The sequence below is a fragment of the Silene latifolia genome, chromosome 11 (genome assembly GCF_048544455.1).
Source record: "Silene latifolia isolate original U9 population chromosome 11, ASM4854445v1, whole genome shotgun sequence".
NCBI classification, from domain to species: Eukaryota; Viridiplantae; Streptophyta; class Magnoliopsida; order Caryophyllales; family Caryophyllaceae; genus Silene; species Silene latifolia.
Window position 1 is genome coordinate 9,712,243 of NC_133536.1, and position 18,653 is coordinate 9,730,895.

The 18,653-nt window shown below is 35.2% G+C and overlaps 3 protein-coding genes across 3 annotated transcripts; 1 reads left to right on the forward strand and 2 right to left on the reverse strand.

Moving 5' to 3' along the window:
• Window positions 1-133: 133 nt before the first annotated feature.
• Window positions 134-1,042, reverse strand: LOC141612889 (FBD-associated F-box protein At5g60610-like). The gene has a single exon (XM_074431637.1). It carries the CDS (start codon window positions 1,040-1,042, stop codon window positions 134-136), a length of 909 nt encoding a protein of 302 aa, XP_074287738.1.
• A 3,979-nt stretch (window positions 1,043-5,021) lies between these two features.
• Window positions 5,022-7,717, forward strand: LOC141612688 (uncharacterized). Its single transcript, XM_074431484.1, has 3 exons — window positions 5,022-5,181; window positions 6,529-7,346; window positions 7,454-7,717. The coding sequence occupies exons 2-3, from the start codon at window positions 6,749-6,751 to the stop codon at window positions 7,486-7,488; spliced, it is 633 nt and encodes a 210-aa protein (XP_074287585.1). The 5' UTR covers window positions 5,022-5,181; window positions 6,529-6,748; the 3' UTR covers window positions 7,489-7,717.
• A 9,119-nt stretch (window positions 7,718-16,836) lies between these two features.
• LOC141612890 (FBD-associated F-box protein At2g26860-like) lies at window positions 16,837-18,090 on the reverse strand. Its single transcript, XM_074431638.1, has one exon. It carries the CDS (start codon window positions 18,088-18,090, stop codon window positions 16,837-16,839), a length of 1,254 nt encoding a protein of 417 aa, XP_074287739.1.
• Window positions 18,091-18,653: the final 563 nt, after the last annotated feature.

The following is an 18,653-nucleotide window of genomic DNA, read 5'->3' on the forward strand; positions in this document are numbered from 1 at the left end:
TTGTTTAATTGAGCTTAAGAAAACAAACTCTACAAGATGAAATTAATGAGCAACAATAAACATAAATTTAATGACATTGCTCAATAATTACCCTTAAGAGACACGCTAGAAAAATCGCTATAGTCATACATTATTAAAGTTTATCCTTAGCTTGAACTTCTATATCGAGCTTATATAATCCTAAGAAATCGATTTGACAACATGAAGTATTTTCGGCACACTTCAGTACAATGTTGCGAAATTTGCTCAAGGAATCATCGCTAGGAAGAGTGCCATATCCACTGATGACAAGCTTCTTCAAAACCGGAGCACTTCTTAACAACCATATCACTAGACTCAATCCATATTTGCTAAATCGATCGACATACGCACACAACTCTATGTGTTTCACCTGTTGAACTAGCATGAACATAGCTTCTTGATTCCATGTTATCTCATAATAGCCGAAAAAGTCTAACACAAGCACCTCTAAATTGGGACAATGCATCATTTGTTGATCAAATATTGCTTGAAATATTTCAGAATTCAAAGATAGTTCAAGCCGAATCAATTCGCTTAAGGTAGTACGAAAATTATTGAACCTCGTTGGAGAGCCAGTTCTGAGCTTAAGGGACTTGACATTTGGAATCGAATCTAGCATTTGTATTGATAATACAGAATTAGAACAATAATCCAATTGTTCCAATATCGGAGTATCGACAATAACATCACGGATCGACTTCCCTTCTAATTTTATAGCTAATCGTTTTAAACTCTTACTTGTAATTAATACCACACTTTCTTGAGGAATATCAATCGACAAGGACAAGTCTTCAAGTGCCTGGCAACAACCTAATAACCTTCCCAAATCTGCATAATCGAGCTCACTCAAATATAGTTTTTTGAGGTTTGGAAGAACAATCAATTTAGGAAATCTCCAATCAATGTCGCGGATGGAATAAAAACGCATCTCAAGTGTTACTAAGGAATGGATTAGAAAAACACTTGGTGGATACAATCGATGATTAGAAAGACCGATACCTGTATACCTAGAAATCTTCATGTGTTGGACATTACGAGAACGTAGTTGACAAGCCCATGTGTCGATGATTGGCCAGCAACGAGGTTCGTCATAGTGGTAAACGTAAAGATGAAGACAAAATGTGTCGATAACGGGTGGTGCGAACAAGATGAAGACGTTATCAAGGATTTTCCAATACTCGTAAATATTGTCAATAGGATTGTCATGTTGTTTGATGCTGAAATTAGTAGGAGAAATAGTAATGACGGTGTCGCGAACAAGGTTAAGGCGGGAGATAATGTTGATGATGAAGACGGTCTCACACCGTGAGACATACCTTTACTAGAAAAACAAATCATTCATTATTACTATCAATAAAATAGTGATTGTTTTATAAATGGACCGTCCTATACTAACCGTCTCATAAAATAATTACGGTTTGATTGGATGTATTAGAAATTTTAGGGTTGCATAAGGGAAAATCCATGTATTATTGAATTCGTTTCTTGTGCTTCGATACAATGACTCGATCATATATATAACCAAACACACGAGTTTAGAATATAATCTAGAATATTCTAAATATTCAATAATATCTCAGTTATTCTATATGACATATTACAATATGTCATATTCCTAAATTACGATATCTCGATATCTCGACATATTCCAACATCCCCCCTCAAACTCATGGCAATTTGTAAAAATTTCCATGAGTTTGCACACAAAAAACAAAAACAAAAAAAAAAAGGTAAGAAGAAAAAATTCAATTTCTTCGACCTCCGATCTTCAACACTTCGATAGGAACGGGAACGTCGCTGTTTTTCGAACCCGTCAAAACGATCAATATTTTCGAATTCGTAGAAATTTCATTGTCAAGAACGCCGCAATTTTTCGAACTTGACTTCGTTAAAAAACGGAAAAGTATCCGTCATATCGAATCGATGGAGAACTCGTTTGTACTCCCAATGAAAGAATTAGATAGATAAAGCCATATAATTCTACGAGTGATGCAATTGCACGGAACCAGAAACGATTTTGTGTTTGATGAACTTTTTTTTTTTTTTTTTTTTTTTAAGATCGTGAATCAAATTAGACGTAATACACGACATCCCGCCGGTGGGTGCTATACATTAATCATAACCCCACCGGCAGGCAGCGGAATTTTGTATATTTAGGCCTCAAGAGCGTGAGGCTCTGATACCATATTAAATAGATGTAAGAACGGAATTCATAATTGTTATTGATAGTTCGTGCCTCCACCATTACAATAGCTCCGTATTTATAGCACTCTAATATATCTAAACATAATAATATCTTCTAATAATGTTAACCTAATAACTTATTGCATAATCCGGATATTATTCTAATTACGATATATGCTTGGCGTTCCTGTGATCTTCAATGCAATCAACGATCTCTTCCGAAACATCGAACAACAGCAACTATGGTGACCATCACGATGACTATGGCGACTATGGTTGCTGCTCTTTGCACGACTGTTCTCCGACCTTATCGCTGCTGATCAGCCATGCTCCGGCGACTTGAAACTACGACGACAATGATGATGCACCGATTTTTCCTCCCAATTTTCACGCCACTTGATGGTGTGATGTCAATTTGATCATAGCATTGAAGTAATCAATGGTTGTTTTGATTTATTTCTTTGTCGTTCAGTATTTTAGACGAATGATTTTCCCGTTCCCATTTGACGAATTCATCAGGTTCGAAAAATTGCGACGTTCCTGATTACGAATTTTCAACGAGTTCGAAAATTTTGGATTTAATTTCGACGGGTCCGAAAAGCTACGACGTTCCCGTACACCGAAGATCGGAGATTGAAGATTAAAGGTTGAAGAATTGGATTTTTCTTCTTTTCTTATTTGGCAAACCCATGGAAATTTTGACAAATTACCATGGGTTTGAGGGGGGATGTTCGAGAAGATTATGATATTCTAATATATCGTAATTAGAATAATATCCGGATTATGCAATAAGTTATTATGTTAACATTATTAGAAGATATTATTATTATGTTTAGATATATTAGAGTGCTATAAATACGGAGCTATTGTAATGGTGGAGGCACGAACTATCAATAACAATTATGAATTCCGTTCTTACATCTATTTATTAGGATGAATAATAAAAGAGCAATAGATTGGAGTATATATTATCTTAATAATATCATAGGGAAAGTTGTAATCTTCTTCGTACTTTAAATTTACTGGTCTTGTAAACCCGATGTATAGCTAGGAGAGTCATGGCCTACGACGATAATAGGAAAACACACACAACAGTTTAAGTAATGGTGTAAACCTTGGAAAAAAAACCCTCTCTAAAAACCTAGCCTCCATTATTATTCGGGGGCTTCCATCGATCATCCATCGATGGTAAGCCCCACAAAAGCTTTCTTAAACAACTAATATTATGCAGATCTATCTTATTTTCAATAATAGTCTCCCTTTTGGTGAGATCTGTTGTTCCGTCCCTTCTTTCGGGGTTTTTCCATTTTTTCATGGGATTGTTATCAATATAATAAGTTTTAATCGACGGGGAGATTATCAGATTTGTTTCGTGGATGAATACATCAAGACGGCTACACTGTTTCCCTCCATCAAGAAGGATGCAAAGACATCGATTATTCATAGATTCAAGAAATTTATGATTTTGGAGCGGCAGCGCCATTACCAGTATTTAGATAGTTATTTTGAATGTATTTTTTACGTTAGCAATCTTGATTTTCCTTTGTCTATTTGTTATCTTCATTGTAACCTACGCTTAGTTGATTATTAATGAGATGACAATTTCAAAAAAAAAAATGGTGTAAACCTTGGCACTTTTTAGCAACAATGTCACTAGATTCACCATTTATTTGTCAAATATATCGACACTCATACCGACATACAACTTGATGCGCCTCACGTACACAACGGTACAAATGACGCTTCTTGATTCCAAACCATCTGGTTAAGGCCATGAAGTTGTAACACAAAAATTTCTAATTTCGGATATATAACGTTAAACCTATCGCTTTAAATATATTTCATGCAAACACATAGTTAATTAAAGACGAGTCAGGTTAGGGAAGATAATAGTCCTTATCATTGTTGTCAAAATCGCGATTCGATCCAACGATTTTACGACTTTACGATCCAAAAATGCTTGACCGATCCTGGATCCTACGATTTTATCATGGTTGTAGAATCTTAAGATCCTATTATTTGAAAATTTCTAGAGATGAGATCATAACACGATCCTACGATTCTACGATTCTACGATCCGATTCCATAACAAAAATATTAATATATATATTTTTATATAATGACACCGTAAAACCCAAATTTCGTATAAGTTGTAGAAATATGTTTTTACAATGATACCAAAATCTTTAATTAACAATAGTTTACGAATAAATATTATTAAATAAGTGTTTTGATCTTCAATTATATGTTTTTATCAAATAAAAAATTATATTTAGAGAGTTCGTAGAATCTTACGATTCTACGATCCGATTCTACTGATTTGATCCTACTATACCCATCGATTCAAAGTAGAATCCCGATCCTAACAACATTGGTCCTTATAATTAATACCTCTTACGCTATAAACTAATATCACATCGTCCTTTTTTTTGTAAGAAATGAATATAATATTAAATAAATTAGATAAGTTCAAGTACATCATGGGGTCAGGTATAGGGAAAGCGGTTCGATGGCCGACAGAAAACTAATACAGTAGTACAGTAGGTTGTTAAAATAATTAATAATATTCGTATGGCCTATGTGTTTCGGGTTTTAATAAAAGTTAAATTCACATTATTATTACGAGACTTTAATATAAAAGACGGTATCGTGATGGATCGATCCCGATTAATGTAATTAAAGTTCGGGAATTATTATTCCCTCTTACCTTACCCTAATAAGTCGTCTTTCACGAAAAGGTACGATCGGGTTTTGTTTTTGCGAAAAGGTACGTAACCCATCATATATATACGATGGGATACAGTAAGAAAAGAAATAATTCATTCTGACAAAACAAAAACATACGTACATCAAGAAGGGTGAAAGACAGTTTCTTCTCCATCATCCAGGAACATTAAAGAAAGGGTTAAGGAGGAGAATCAATTGGTTTATACTTCTTATTATTGAATTGATTGCGTCTGTAAGACATGGACCAAGGTTAGTCCTTTATTCCGTCTATTGATTGTATTAGGGTTGAATTAATTCAAGTCTATATTGATTCTTGGGACTGATTTCATCATTGAAATCGTAAAGTTAATCTTACATTTGGTATCAGAGCATTTATAGATTTGATTAATTTACCCATTAAAGATTATGGCAAATTAAATTGTGTTTGCGTAATATTTCCGCTGCCTAATTATACTAGGAAGTTTTTTGTTTTGATGTTTCAGAATGTATAAATGCATATTTGTTTATATATGTTGGATTATTATAGACAATCTCATATCATTTACAGTAAGTGGTAATTTTTGATGAGGGCATGTTGTTCATTGCTAGTGGGTCACGATCCATAGAGCACTCTGTTCTATTTTCTTTAAGTCTTCAAAGGCTTTACGCAAGAAGCCAATGAGTGCTTTTTTATTTGTTTTACGTCTTATGCATGAAACCATTGTTTTACACATGAAACCATTGGTATTATGTTGATAAATGGTAACTATAAAATCAACAAATTAATAATTGAATATGTATGTCAGTATGTGATTATGGTGTCTATCCATTGTATGCATACAAAGCATAGAGCGTAGATGCCAAGATTAATGTTTCATGGGCCAAGTTTGTTCTAATAACTCTTGCACCTAGATGTCAGATTAATGTTCTTTTGCACTTACTGTATTTCGGCTGTTTTTGTTTGGGAGAATAAATGTTAACAGCAAGCAAAAAACGCATAAAGTTAGACAATTGTATTGACTAAGCATCGTTTGTTAATACGAGTAATGTATTTTCCGCTACCTCGTATTATTTGGGTATACATCCATGATTTTATGTTTGGTTGGTATTAATTTTATATAAAGAAGAAATTCCTGCAAATGAGAGACGGAGTTTCATTATTGTTGAATGTTCTGATTATATATGACATGTTAGTCACCAAAGTGGCCTTGTTATACTATAATTAGACATTTAAAATAAAAGTTATTAATTGATCATTTTTTTTTTAAAAGGAGATGTTTAAATGACATTATAGTCCAATTGGTCAATTAATTTTTTGTCATCTATATTTTGGGAGATCACCCAAAGGTGGGTCATTAAATATAGTTGATAATATGAAAGGATTAATTATTCATAAATTGGGTCTAATAGTATGTATATCCAAAGATAGCATTCTTATTTAATTCATGTGTGTTATAATTAATTGTTAAAGTATACATTAACATCAATAATGGCTACTTGTATTTAAGTGTTGCCCAAAGGTCATTTAAATACATGTATAAAAGTTTATATAATATTATTTGAATCTGTATGATAGTTTTCAAAGCACTAATTGGTAACATGTATAAATGTTTGCAGCATCTCCAAATATGTTTGCATCTGCTGACTCTTTTGTAAAGTTCAATGGGCTTAATTATGATGAGTGGGCCTTAAAGATCCAGTATACACTGGGTATAATGGCTTTGGACATTGCCATCCTGACAGATGAGGTACCAACAAAAATTACACCTGAAAGCTCCGCTTCGAAAAGTGTCATTATCGGGCTTGGGAGAAATCTAACAGGTTGGGTTTACACCTCATGAGGATGACAATGGCTGATAACATTAAGCCCTCCATGCCTAAAACAGAGAAAGCAAGGGAATTCATGCTTAAAGTAAAGGAGTGTTCACAATCGGATTTAGCTGATAAGTCAATTGTTGGTAGTTTAATGAGTGAGCTAACTACTAAAAGGTTTGACTGGTCTCAACCGATTCATGATCATGTGACACACATGTCTAACCTGGCAGCAAAGTTGAAGACTTTAGGAATGGACGTAAGTGATACTTTTTTGGTCCAATTCATCATTAACTCTCTACCTTATGAGTTTGGCCGGTTTCAGGTGAACTATAACACCATAAAAGATAAATGGAACTATCAAGAGTTAAAAGCCATGCTCATACAGGAGGAGGGGAGATTAAAGAAGATGAAAGATCAAGCTGTTCATTTCATGAGTCATGATGGTGCCAGCAGCAGTAAGGCTAAACCGAGTAAGAAGGGTAAGAATGGTAAGAAGGGAAAGTCTTTCTTTAAAGGACCTGAAAGTGCGATCCAGAAAGAAAAGAAGTGTCACTTTTGCAAGAAACCTGGACACTTCAAGAAGGATTGTCCTAAAAGGAAGGCATGGTTCGAAAAGAAAGGTAAACATTATAGTTTTGTTTGCTTTGAATCAAATCTTATAGAAGTACCTAGTAATACTTGGTGGTTAGATTCTGGTGCAACTACTCATATTTCTCACATTAAACAGGGATATCGTATGATCCAGCCCATAAGAGGAGCTGAACAGTTTGTATCCATGGGAAACAGGATGAAAGCACGCATTGAGGGCATTGGGACTTACAGATTAATCTTAGACACTGGTTGTCATATAGATCTTACAGATTGTCTCTATGTACCCGATTGTGCTAGAAATCTTGTATCATTAAGTAAATTGGATAATTTAGGTTTTAATTTTAAGTTTGGACATGGTGTATTTTCTATGTACCGTAATGAATACTTTTATGGTAGTGGTACTTTGATTGATTCACTTTATAGGTTCAATCTTGATGTTAAATTTTCCGATTCCCTATTTTATGTTGAGTCTCAAGATATTAAACGTAGTGCATCGAATGAAAAATCAGCTTACTTGTGGCATCAAAGGCTAGGTCACATATCCAAAGAAAGGTTAACGAGGTTGGTAAAAGATGAAATTCTACCTCAATTGGATTTTAGTGACTTAGATGTGTGTGTAGACTGTATTAAAGGTAAGCAGACTAAACATACAGTAAAGAAATCAGCTACAAGGAGCTCTCAGCTTTTAGAAATTATACACACCGATATTTGTGGACCTTTTGACACTCCGTCTTGGAGTGGTGAAAAGTACTTTATCACTTTTATAGATGATTTCTCGCGGTATGGTTTCACTTATTTGTTGCATGAAAAAGCTCATTTTGTGGATGTCCTTGAGATATTCATAAATGAGGTGGAAAGGCAGCTGGAAAAGAAAGTGAAAATTGTGAGATCGGATAGAGGTGGTGAGTTTTATGGAAGGTTTACTGAAAATGGACAATGTCCTGGTCCATTTGCAAAGTTACTTGAAAGTAGGGGTATTTGTGCACAATATACAATGCCCGGTACACCTCAGCAGAACGGTGTTGCTGAAAGGCGGAATCGTACTTTAATGGAAATGGTTAGGAGCATGTTAAGTAATTGCTCTTTACCTCTTTCACTATGGATTTATGCATTAAAGACAGCAACCTATGTTTTAAATCGGGTTCCTAGTAAAGCAGTTCCTAAGACTCCTTATGAACTGTGGACGGGAAGGAAACCAAGTTTAAGACATCTTCGAGTTTGGGGTTGCCCAGCTGAAGTAAGGTTGTATAACCCAAATGAAAAGAAGCTAGATCCTAGGACAGTCAGTGGTTATTTCATTGGCTATCCTGAAAAGTCAAAGGGGTATAGATTTTACTGTCCTAATCACAGTACGAGAATAGTAGAGACTGGAAATGCTAGATTCATTGAGAACGGTCAAACTAGTGGGAAAATTGAACCACGAAATGTGGACATTAAAGAAATTCAGGTTGAAGTTTCTTCTCCTGAAGTTGCACGTGAAATTGTTGTACCAATCATGTCGTCACAGTCAAATGACATAATGGGTCAACAACAAAATGAAGTGCAAGACCCACAAAATGACAATAACAATGATGATCAAGTCACAATTCAAGGGGAGAATAATATGTCACGTGAACAGTCAAGGCAACCTGTAAGGCGAAGAAGGGTAGTCAATGTTCCAGAGGAACAATTAAGGCGATCTATAAGAGAAAGAAGATCAGCCATCCCAGATGACTACGAGACATATAACGTTGAATGTGACTTGAGCATTAGTGAGGATCCCGTCTCATTCCGTAAGGCCATGGAAAGTGATAATTCTGAAAAGTGGTTAATTGCCATGAAAGAGGAGATGAAATCTATGGATGACAACAAAGTATGGGACTTAGTAGTGTTACCTGAGGGTTCTAAGGCCGTTGGGTCGAAATGGGTCTATAAGACCAAAAGGGACTCTAAAGGTAACATTGAAAGGTATAAGGCTCGACTTGTTGCCAAAGGTTTCACTCAGAAAGATGGCATTGACTATAAAGAAACTTTCTCTCCGGTGTCAAAGAAAGATTCTTTAAGAATTGTCTTGGCTTTGGTAGCTCATTATGATCTAGAGCTTCACCAAATGGATGTAAAGACCGCTTTTCTAAACGGTGAGTTTGAGGAAGAAGTATATATGGACCAACCTGAGGGATTTGCATCCCCGGGTAATGAAGATAAGGTGTGTAGGCTAAGGAAGTCGATATATGGACTAAAACAAGCTTCTAGACAATGGTATTTAAAGTTTAATGATACCATCACGTCATATGGATTTGTAGAGATTACCGTTGATCGGTGTATCTACATTAAGATCAGTGGGAGCAGATTTGTTATTTTAGTCTTATATGTTGACGATATTTTGCTAGCTGCGAATGATCTAGGCATGTTACATGATGTAAAGAAATATCTATCTAAAAACTTTGAAATGAAAGATATGGGTGAGGCATCCTATGTGATCGGAATTGAAATTTTCCGTGATAGATCACAAGGATTGTTAGGGTTGTCTCAGAAAGCTTACATTGACAAAGTTTTAGAGAGATATAGAATGAATGAATGCTCGCAGGATAGTTCCTATACGAGAAAGGGGACAAATTTAGTAAAATGCAATGTCCCGTAATGAGTGGAACGAAAAGAAATGGAGAGGATTCCCTATGCATCGTGGTTGGGAGTTTGAACTATGTTCGGACATGTACTCGACCAGGATATCGGCTTTCTTTGTTGGAATGTTGGGTCGGTACCAAAGTAATCCCGGGATGGACCACTGGAAAGCTGCGAAGAAGGTCCTTAGGTACTTACAAGGCACTAAGGAGCTCATGCTTACTTATAGGAGATCCGATCATCTTGAGGTGATTGGTTATTGATTGATTATGCGGATGTGTTGATAGTAGAAAATCAACATTTGGCTACTTGTTCCTTTTAGCTGAAGGGGCAGTATCATGGAAAAGTGGGAAGCAGTCTGTCATTGCTACTTCTACTATGGAAGCCGAATTTGTGGCATGCTTTGAGGCCACTATTCATGCATTGTGGTTGCGAAACTTTATCTCGGGACTTGGGATCGTCGATAGTATAGCCAAGCCGCTGAGAATTTATTGTGACAATTCTGCAGCCGTCTTCTTCTCTAAGAACGATAAATATTCCAAGGGTGCTAAGCACATGGAATTAAAGTTCTTATCGGTCAAAGAGGAGGTACAGAAGCAAAGAGTGTCATTTGAGCATATTAGAACGGATAAGATGGTAGCAGATCCATTAACTAAGGGATTACCACCCAAGGCGTTCATTGGCCATGTAGAACGCATGGGTGTTGTATCAAATGCCTTGTTATTATAAAGTTAATATGCTTGTAATAAATATGACATCTAGAATTCACTTATAGTATTATTGTTTCTGTTATAATAGACATGTTAATCATTATAGTATATGTATACATTACAGTTATTGGATTACATGTGACTTACTATGAGAATGAATGTTCTTCTCAAATTAAAGATTTACCTAGATTTGGAATTGATTTGTGATACATGGAAGGAATCATGTCGATTAATAAATGACGTGTGACCGCCATGATCCAATTAGTTCTATTTCGATTAAGGATATGACAGTTAGTGACTTTAACATAAAAGTGCACATTATAGTTATTAAACCATTAAGTCAACACAAAGGCCAAGTGGGAGAATGTTAAAATAATTAATAATATTCGTATGGCCTATGTGTTTCGGGTTTTAATAAAAGTTAAATTCACATTATTATTACGAGACTTTAATATAAAAGACGGTATCGTGATGGATCGGTCCCGATTAATGTAATTAAAGTTCGGGAATTATTATTCCCTCTTACCTTACCCTAATAAGTCGTCTTTCACGAAAAGGTACGATCGGGTTTTGTTTTTGCGAAAAGGTACGTAACCCATCATATATATACGATGGGATACAGTAAGAAAAGAAATAATTCATTCTGACAAAACAAAAACATACGTACATCAAGAAGGGTGAAAGACAGTTTCTTCTCCATCATCCAGGAACATTAAAGAAAGGGTTAAGGAGGAGAATCAATTGGTTTATACTTCTTATTATTGAATTGATTGCGTCTGTAAGACATGGACCAAGGTTAGTCCTTTATTCCGTCTATTGATTGTATTAGGGTTGAATTAATTCAAGTCTATATTGATTCTTGGGACTGATTTCATCATTGAAATCGTAAAGTTAATCTTACATAGGTATTATTATAAAATAATGAGCAAGGTCCCAATTAAAACACGCATTACAAGAGCTAGTATTGTCTAAGGAGAACTTGGCGACTGGATCCGCAATTCCATTAGCCGGCTTTTTCTCAAATATGATTTCAAATGGTGTGAGTCCTCCACAAGTTCCCTACACTCGCATACCGGCCACGAGAGGGTCCTTACTCAAATTAGTAGATTGACTAAATAAACACTTACTATAATTATGCTATCGAATAATCAGGCGTCATCGTTACTGATTTAATTTAATAATAGTAATCGTAATCGAGTTTGATTTGACAACGTGAATTATCCTCTGCACACTTAACTAAGATTTCGTAAAACTGATCTTGATCCAAAGAATCATTGTTAGAACGAGTACGATATCCTCTATATCCACTGATGAAGAGCTTCTCCAAAATCGGGGCACTTTTTAACAACCATGTCAAAAAATTCAACGTTCGTTTGTCAAGTCGAACTTCGCCCATTCGCAACTCTAAGTGCTTCACATATTCAACTAGCACAAATCTACCCTTTATATCCCAATCATTATATGGCATAGTGTTATCACAAGCACCTATAAATGATAACACAAGAAGCTCTAAATTGGGAAAATAATAGGACAGCATATGTTGTTCAAATACTTCAGAGGAACTCACACTTAATATAAGTTCCGTCACAAAAGGGAAGATCGTCTTGCTTGGACTACTGTAGATCATCGTCAGTGAGACACTACCAATGAGTTCAATAGACTTGAGGTTGGATATGGAACCGATCATCCGCATTGATAAAAGGGGAGAGTTAACCTTAAAGTACAAGTAGTCCAATGTTGGAGCATCGATAATAACTTCGATGTCCCCATTGACCAGCCATTTATATATAGTTATACGCAATCGCTTCAAAGTCCTACTCGATATTGATACCAAAGGATTTGTACCGGTTGGCTTATCATTAAGGGAAAAGGATAATTCTTCAAGTGACGGACAACTACTTAATAGCCGTCCCAAAAATTCGTGATTAACCGAATCAAGACGAAGTTCCGTGAGGTTTGGAAGAACAACGGGATGTGAGACAGAATTAGCACGTGACAAGTGAAGTGATACCAATGATTGAATTTGGAAAACGCTAGTGTAACACCGCGAAAATTTAAGTCAGCGTAGAAATACGTGGAAAATATTTTCGCTAAAACAAAATTTTAGAAAAAAAAAAAAAAAAAAAAAAAAAGAGAGTGAATATTTGTAATTGCAAAATTTAAATTTGAATAGTAAAGAAAATCGTACATTGATATGGAAATCGAATAGAAAACCAATAATAGCTTGAAACGGATAAAGGGAAAGAAAACAAAAGATGTGCGATAGCTATGGTTAAGAACGCATGCTAACCCGTATTTAAAATGTTATTTCAAAGTGAAGTACTCGGGAGACAAGTTATATAACTTAACGTTAGTATCATATCGTATCTAAAACTGGCCCGAATACAATTCGAACTAACTTATTATATTTAACTTAGACCCCCTTTCCAATCTCGTTTTTGACCCCTGCCATTACCTCATAATAAAATAAGAAAAAAAATCAAAGAGAAGTGTGTAGAAAGGGGAGAAAACCGTAGAATAGAAAGAAGATGGAACAAGAAGGAAAATCAAGCCTATTCATCTGAATTCATAACCATCCTCTATCATATTTTTGTAAGTTAACTTTCACTTTTAATCTAGTTTTAATATCTTAGTTTAATCCTTATTAATTAGAGCTTATTATGTTAACATATGGTGAATAAGGGAGGATTAGACAAAGGTGTAAGATGGTCTTAACAAGTAATTACAAATTTGTTTCAAAGGTTAATTTTAATTATCTTTGAGTTGATGAAGGTTGTTGGGTATGATGAGTTTTTGATTTTGTGAGTTTTGTTATTTGTAAATTAGATTAGTTATCAGCTATTGCTTCATCTGATCCGAATCATTTGTTTACGTTTGTGATTGTTTGTATTTGAATCTACAGATTAGTTGAGGTATGCAGTCAGGTCGATATTATAGTAGTAGCTTTAAGGATTGACGGGATTTAACGGCGTTATTGAATATATAAGTATGATTTCATTCTAAATCATCATTAATTATCGTTGATGCGTGTTATTATAGCTCCCTTAATCCCTTGTTGAATCCTTTTTGTGGATTAATTTATCGGACTTTGAGTTAGTTTATTTCATACTCCGTTTTGGTGAAAGGAAGGTCTGTGCCTCATATGTATGAGACACCCTGTTTTTGCCAACATATTTGTATTTATGATCTAAGATATTGTATGGCAACATTCGTTTTGGATTTTAAAGATTTCTAGCATGGGAAGTAGTTTGATAAAGAGGCAAAGCAAAGGGAACGAATAATAGATTTAGATGAATAATATCGACTCTGTTTCATAGTGTAAATTATTTGCAGAACCTTATAACAAGGGTGCAACAAGTCGCACCTGAGTCACTCTGACCGCATTTTGGCTAAAGTCTCGTTGATCTCTAAGCTTAGGTATGAGGTTTAAACTAACTATGAGAAGTGAAAACATGGCAAGTCTTTGAGGAAATAATCATACAAGAAAAGTAAGTGAAATTACAATTTGTGAAAGTGGAAATGTAGAGGCTGACAGATAGTATTCATCTTGCGAGTAAGGCAAATCTCATTAATTGATGATTAAGTGAATTAATGAATTATTCTACACATTGTTTTTCTTACTTAATTGCAATCATAGAGGCTTACAGTCTACACTTGAACGAACATATATAGGCCTTTGTTTTCCTTGTCTGGCAATCATCTTTGCATTTCTAGTTATGATTTATAATAATTATGAAAAATAAACCCAATAGTTAAAGTCAGAGAGCTTTAGAAAAGTATTGAAATATATAAATTTGAAAGTATTGAAATATATAAATTTGAATTATGAGATGGAGTCATGGATTGGAGGGAATATATTATATTTTGTATAGAAGCAGTAGCATACTTGGTTTAGTAAGAATTATAGTTTGGCTCATAACCGCAGTGGCGAGCCGGGGAGAATTATAGTTTGACTCTTGACCCGCAGTGGCGAGCTTAAAATGCCGAGAATTATAGTTGGCTCATAACCCTCAGTGGCGAGCCGGTCATACAAAAATGCCGAGAATTATAGTTGGCTCATAACCCGTAGTGGTGAGCCGCCATACAAAAATGCCTTTACTAGATGTATGTATGAGGTAAAGTGAATCTTACCTAAGCGAGTCATTAGATACTTTTGTTAGGCGCCGACCTGATATAGATATGATGTAGAGGTGTGGACATTAAGGCTATGACCAATCTTGTTAACTTCTTAGTCTCGATGAAGTAAAAGGCTTTTATGTGTTAGAACTCGAATTGTCTTCTAACCAACCATTTTGTAGAGACAAAGTTAGTTCATTTGTTTTTATCATTGGAAATATTAAACTAATAAATTCTTGTTTTTTTTGTTCTAATATTTAAATCTGTAAATTAAGGAGGTAATGTCTATTACCCAGCTCATGTTTGTCCCCTTTGGGCTACCTATCATGGTGACGGTTTATTTTCAGGTTGCGTCTGCTGGCTATTCAAAAGGATTTTATTTCAAGACAAGATTTTATGTAAAGATTTCTAAAAATTTTATTTCATTTTCTAGAAAGAATTTGTAATTTGTAAGACGGACTTTGTATATTGATTATAATACCTCTCTATTTTGGCTCAGTATTGTATATAATTATAAATTTTTAATTATCCAAAAAGGAGGGGTGTTACAGCTAGGCGGACAAACTCGGTCACCAAAGGTAGAATAATAACTAGATTCAATCGTGATGTGTTGGGTGTTACGAGAACGTAATCGATGAGCCCATGAGTTTAAGATAGGTCTTACACAAGGATCTTCATAAAGAGTTGGGTCAAGAAAAATACTAAAGATGTTGATAGAGGGTGTCGTGAATAAGGTGAAGAGGTTATCAAGAATTTTCCAAAATTCAGAAATATTGAACGTTGCCCTATCGGAGGGATAGTTGCGGAAAAAATTGACCTTGAAAGTAGTGGCGAAAATCTCAATGGTGGATCTTCGAGGTCGAGGAAAGTCGATATGGGAGATAATCTTGGCGATAATGTCGTCGGGAAGGGAGCTCCATCTATGTTGTTGTAGCATTGCTTTGCGTTTAGGGTTTCTTTTTTCCTCTATTACAGGGTTATAAAGGGACCAAAATAATTATCATAATCAAATCGCCCAACAAAAATATTTGACTTCGATCGAGACACCTCAACTTAATTAGAGCGAAAAGACTAATTTTTTGGAGGCTTAATTATCTTGTACCAGAATTTAGTGTTTCACTCAAACTCTTTTATCATCTATATAATGTCATACTACATACGTTTTTAGAGGCTATGTCTTCGTTACGTATTAGGTAAACCCCCAGGTATATGTGTATATGGGTTAGCCTGCAAATCATATACATCAGGTTAACTATCCGAGTGTGACTGACTCGAATTATATACACAAAATTACTCTTAGAGAGTCTTGAACCTGAGACTCATGAAAATAAAAATTACGCCCATATTTTAATCACTAGACTCAACTCTTGCGAGCTTGTTTAACTCTTTATTATCATTGTAGTTTATTTAGACATCGACTATTATCTCTTCTTTATCATCGGACAAAGAAATTTAATGACATTTCCCATAGGTAGGGGCGTTGGGCAATAGATGTTTGAGGGCAAACATTAGAGCTTAATTAAAGAACAAATAAAAAAAACCATTAACTTGATATAAATGAGTAAATCGACACTTACGATTTCTCATGATAAATTCTTCAGAATCTTTATTTAAAAATAGAGTTTTAATGTGTACCCTTAAAACACGCGCTAAAAAAAGTTACAATAATTGTGTAGCCAATAGACATACTTTATTATAAAATATTATCCTTGAACTACTCATTCTAGCTTATATGCTCAAAGAATCATAACAACCATGTCACAATATACGACGTTTGTTGGTCGATTCGAGTGCTTCACATGTTCAACTATCACAAATAATATAGCCTTTGTATCCCAAACAATTCTCTTCAAGGACCAACGACATATGTAGAGTTATACGCAATCGCTTCAAACTCTTAGCTGATATCGAATTTAAAGCGATGATATAATAGAGTCACTGCCAACGACGATAATAGGAAAACATACAACAGTTTATTACGCGAAATCTACTCAATAACTTTCTGATGTCTCCGCGATGTCAAATCGACCAAATGTTACTACCGATCAGTCCCTTATTACATTCAAAGTTTCGTAACTTTAACCTTAAAAAGTCAAATAAACAAGTCTTCGTTAGGCCGTTTATATACTCCTAAGAGTTCGACTTGACATCGGGATGTAGCCTGAACACAATCAAATAAAGCTTGGTAAAAATGATGAGGTTTGGCCAAGTAAAACCTATAAGTGTTGTCGTCTGCAGTTAGAGTAAGCTTCTTCAAACCCTTGGCACTTCTTAGCAAGAATCCCACTAAATCCAACATTCCTTTGCCAAAAAGATCGTCAAAACTCGTACTCGGATCCAACTTTATGTGCTTCACATGCTCAACGGGTACGAATACCGCTTCTTGATTCCAAACCATGTTGTTAAGGCTACCAAGACGTAACTCAAAAACCTCTAATTTTGGACAATGTAACATTAAACCTATTTCTTTGAATATTTCAGGCGAATATATAACTAAGTTTAGATGAGTTAAATTAGGGAATAACATTGTCGTCTCCGAACCAAGGTCGATCCTCCCCAAAATTATACGGACTTCGACTTTAAGAGACTTGACTTCCGAAATTGAATATAACATCCGCATTGACAATATGGTAAAGGAATAATAATCCAATTTCTCCAACATTGGAGCATCAATGATAAAATCACGGATCGAAAACCCTTCTAGCGCTATACGTAATCGCTTTAATTTCTTGCTTGTAAGTGATACCAAACGCTCCTCAATCTTATCAACGGACAAGGACAAGTCTTCGAGTGATGGACAATTACTTAATAACCGTTTCAAAAATCCATAATTAATCCAATCTAGAGTTAGTTTCTTGAGGTTTGGAAGTAAAATAATGGAACGAGGAACACTCGATTTAATCCTGTTATCACACAAATTCAACTTGAGTGATACCAACGAATGCATTCGAAAAAAAATTGGTGGACACACTTGATCATCGGAGCGACGGCGACGCAAAGCTTTAGCCGTCAAGTGTTGGATGTTGCAAGCACGTAGTTGACGAGCCCATCTATCCATGATAGGCCAGCAACGAGACTCGTCATAGTGAGCAGGGTGAAGATCGAGACTGAATGTGTCGATAAAGGGTGGAATGAACACGGTAAAGAGCTTATCGAGGGTGGTCCAAAACTCGTATAGATTATAGGTAGGTGCGTCTTTATCGGCTGTATGTTTAATGGTAAAACTAGTATTGGATACAGTAATGACGGCTTTATAAGTAAAGCCGACACGGGAGATTATGTCGGCGAAGATGTCGTCAGGAAGCGAGCTCCATCTATTAACGACCGGAATGGCTTTACTCAACATTGGATTTGTTGAATGTCTGCTTGTGGGGGTTGATGAAGAACGGCAGGGTATTTAGGTTTAGGAGATTAGATTTGACTTTTGAGTACGTAGTATTAGGATTTATGTTACCTTATATCTTCGGTGAGTGCTTCGGTTGGGTTGGGTCGGGTCCATTTAGGTTTCAGGTCCTAATTAGATTTAATATCCCAATTATTTTAATATTTTATTTGCCTATAATAGTTTTATAGTTTAATATGGTATTTTTGAATAAAAAAATAATTTAAAGTCGGTTTATTATTTGGGGGTCTAACCCTTATTCTCCCCTATTATTGCTTAACTATCTTATTAGTTATTATATATTTTGTACTTCGTAAATTAGTCATTCGGTGAGATGGGATGTCGAATTCTCTTCTACTTTTTTCATGAGAAGAATTCTTGTTGATTAGAAATTAGGATAATGAGTAGGTCTTCAAGTTAATTTGATGATGAGATGACTTTGTTGCTCATGACAATAGAGCAAGCAATGGTTTTGTACGTAAATGACGAATTTGATTTCTTATTTGACTTTTGGTTTTGTATTTATT

Bases quoted from the DNA above. Each gene is read 5' to 3' on its own strand.
- LOC141612889 (XM_074431637.1), bottom strand. From the start codon at position 1,042: ATGAAGATTTCTAGGTATACAGGTATCGGTCTTTCTAATCATCGATTG.
- LOC141612688 (XM_074431484.1), top strand. From the start codon at position 6,749: ATGAGGATGACAATGGCTGATAACATTAAGCCCTCCATGCCTAAAACA. The intron at 7,347-7,453 runs GTAAACATTATA...CACATTAAACAG, and splicing joins GGCATGGTTCGAAAAGAAAG to GGATATCGTATGATCCAGCC.
- LOC141612890 (XM_074431638.1), bottom strand. From the start codon at position 18,090: ATGTTGAGTAAAGCCATTCCGGTCGTTAATAGATGGAGCTCGCTTCCT.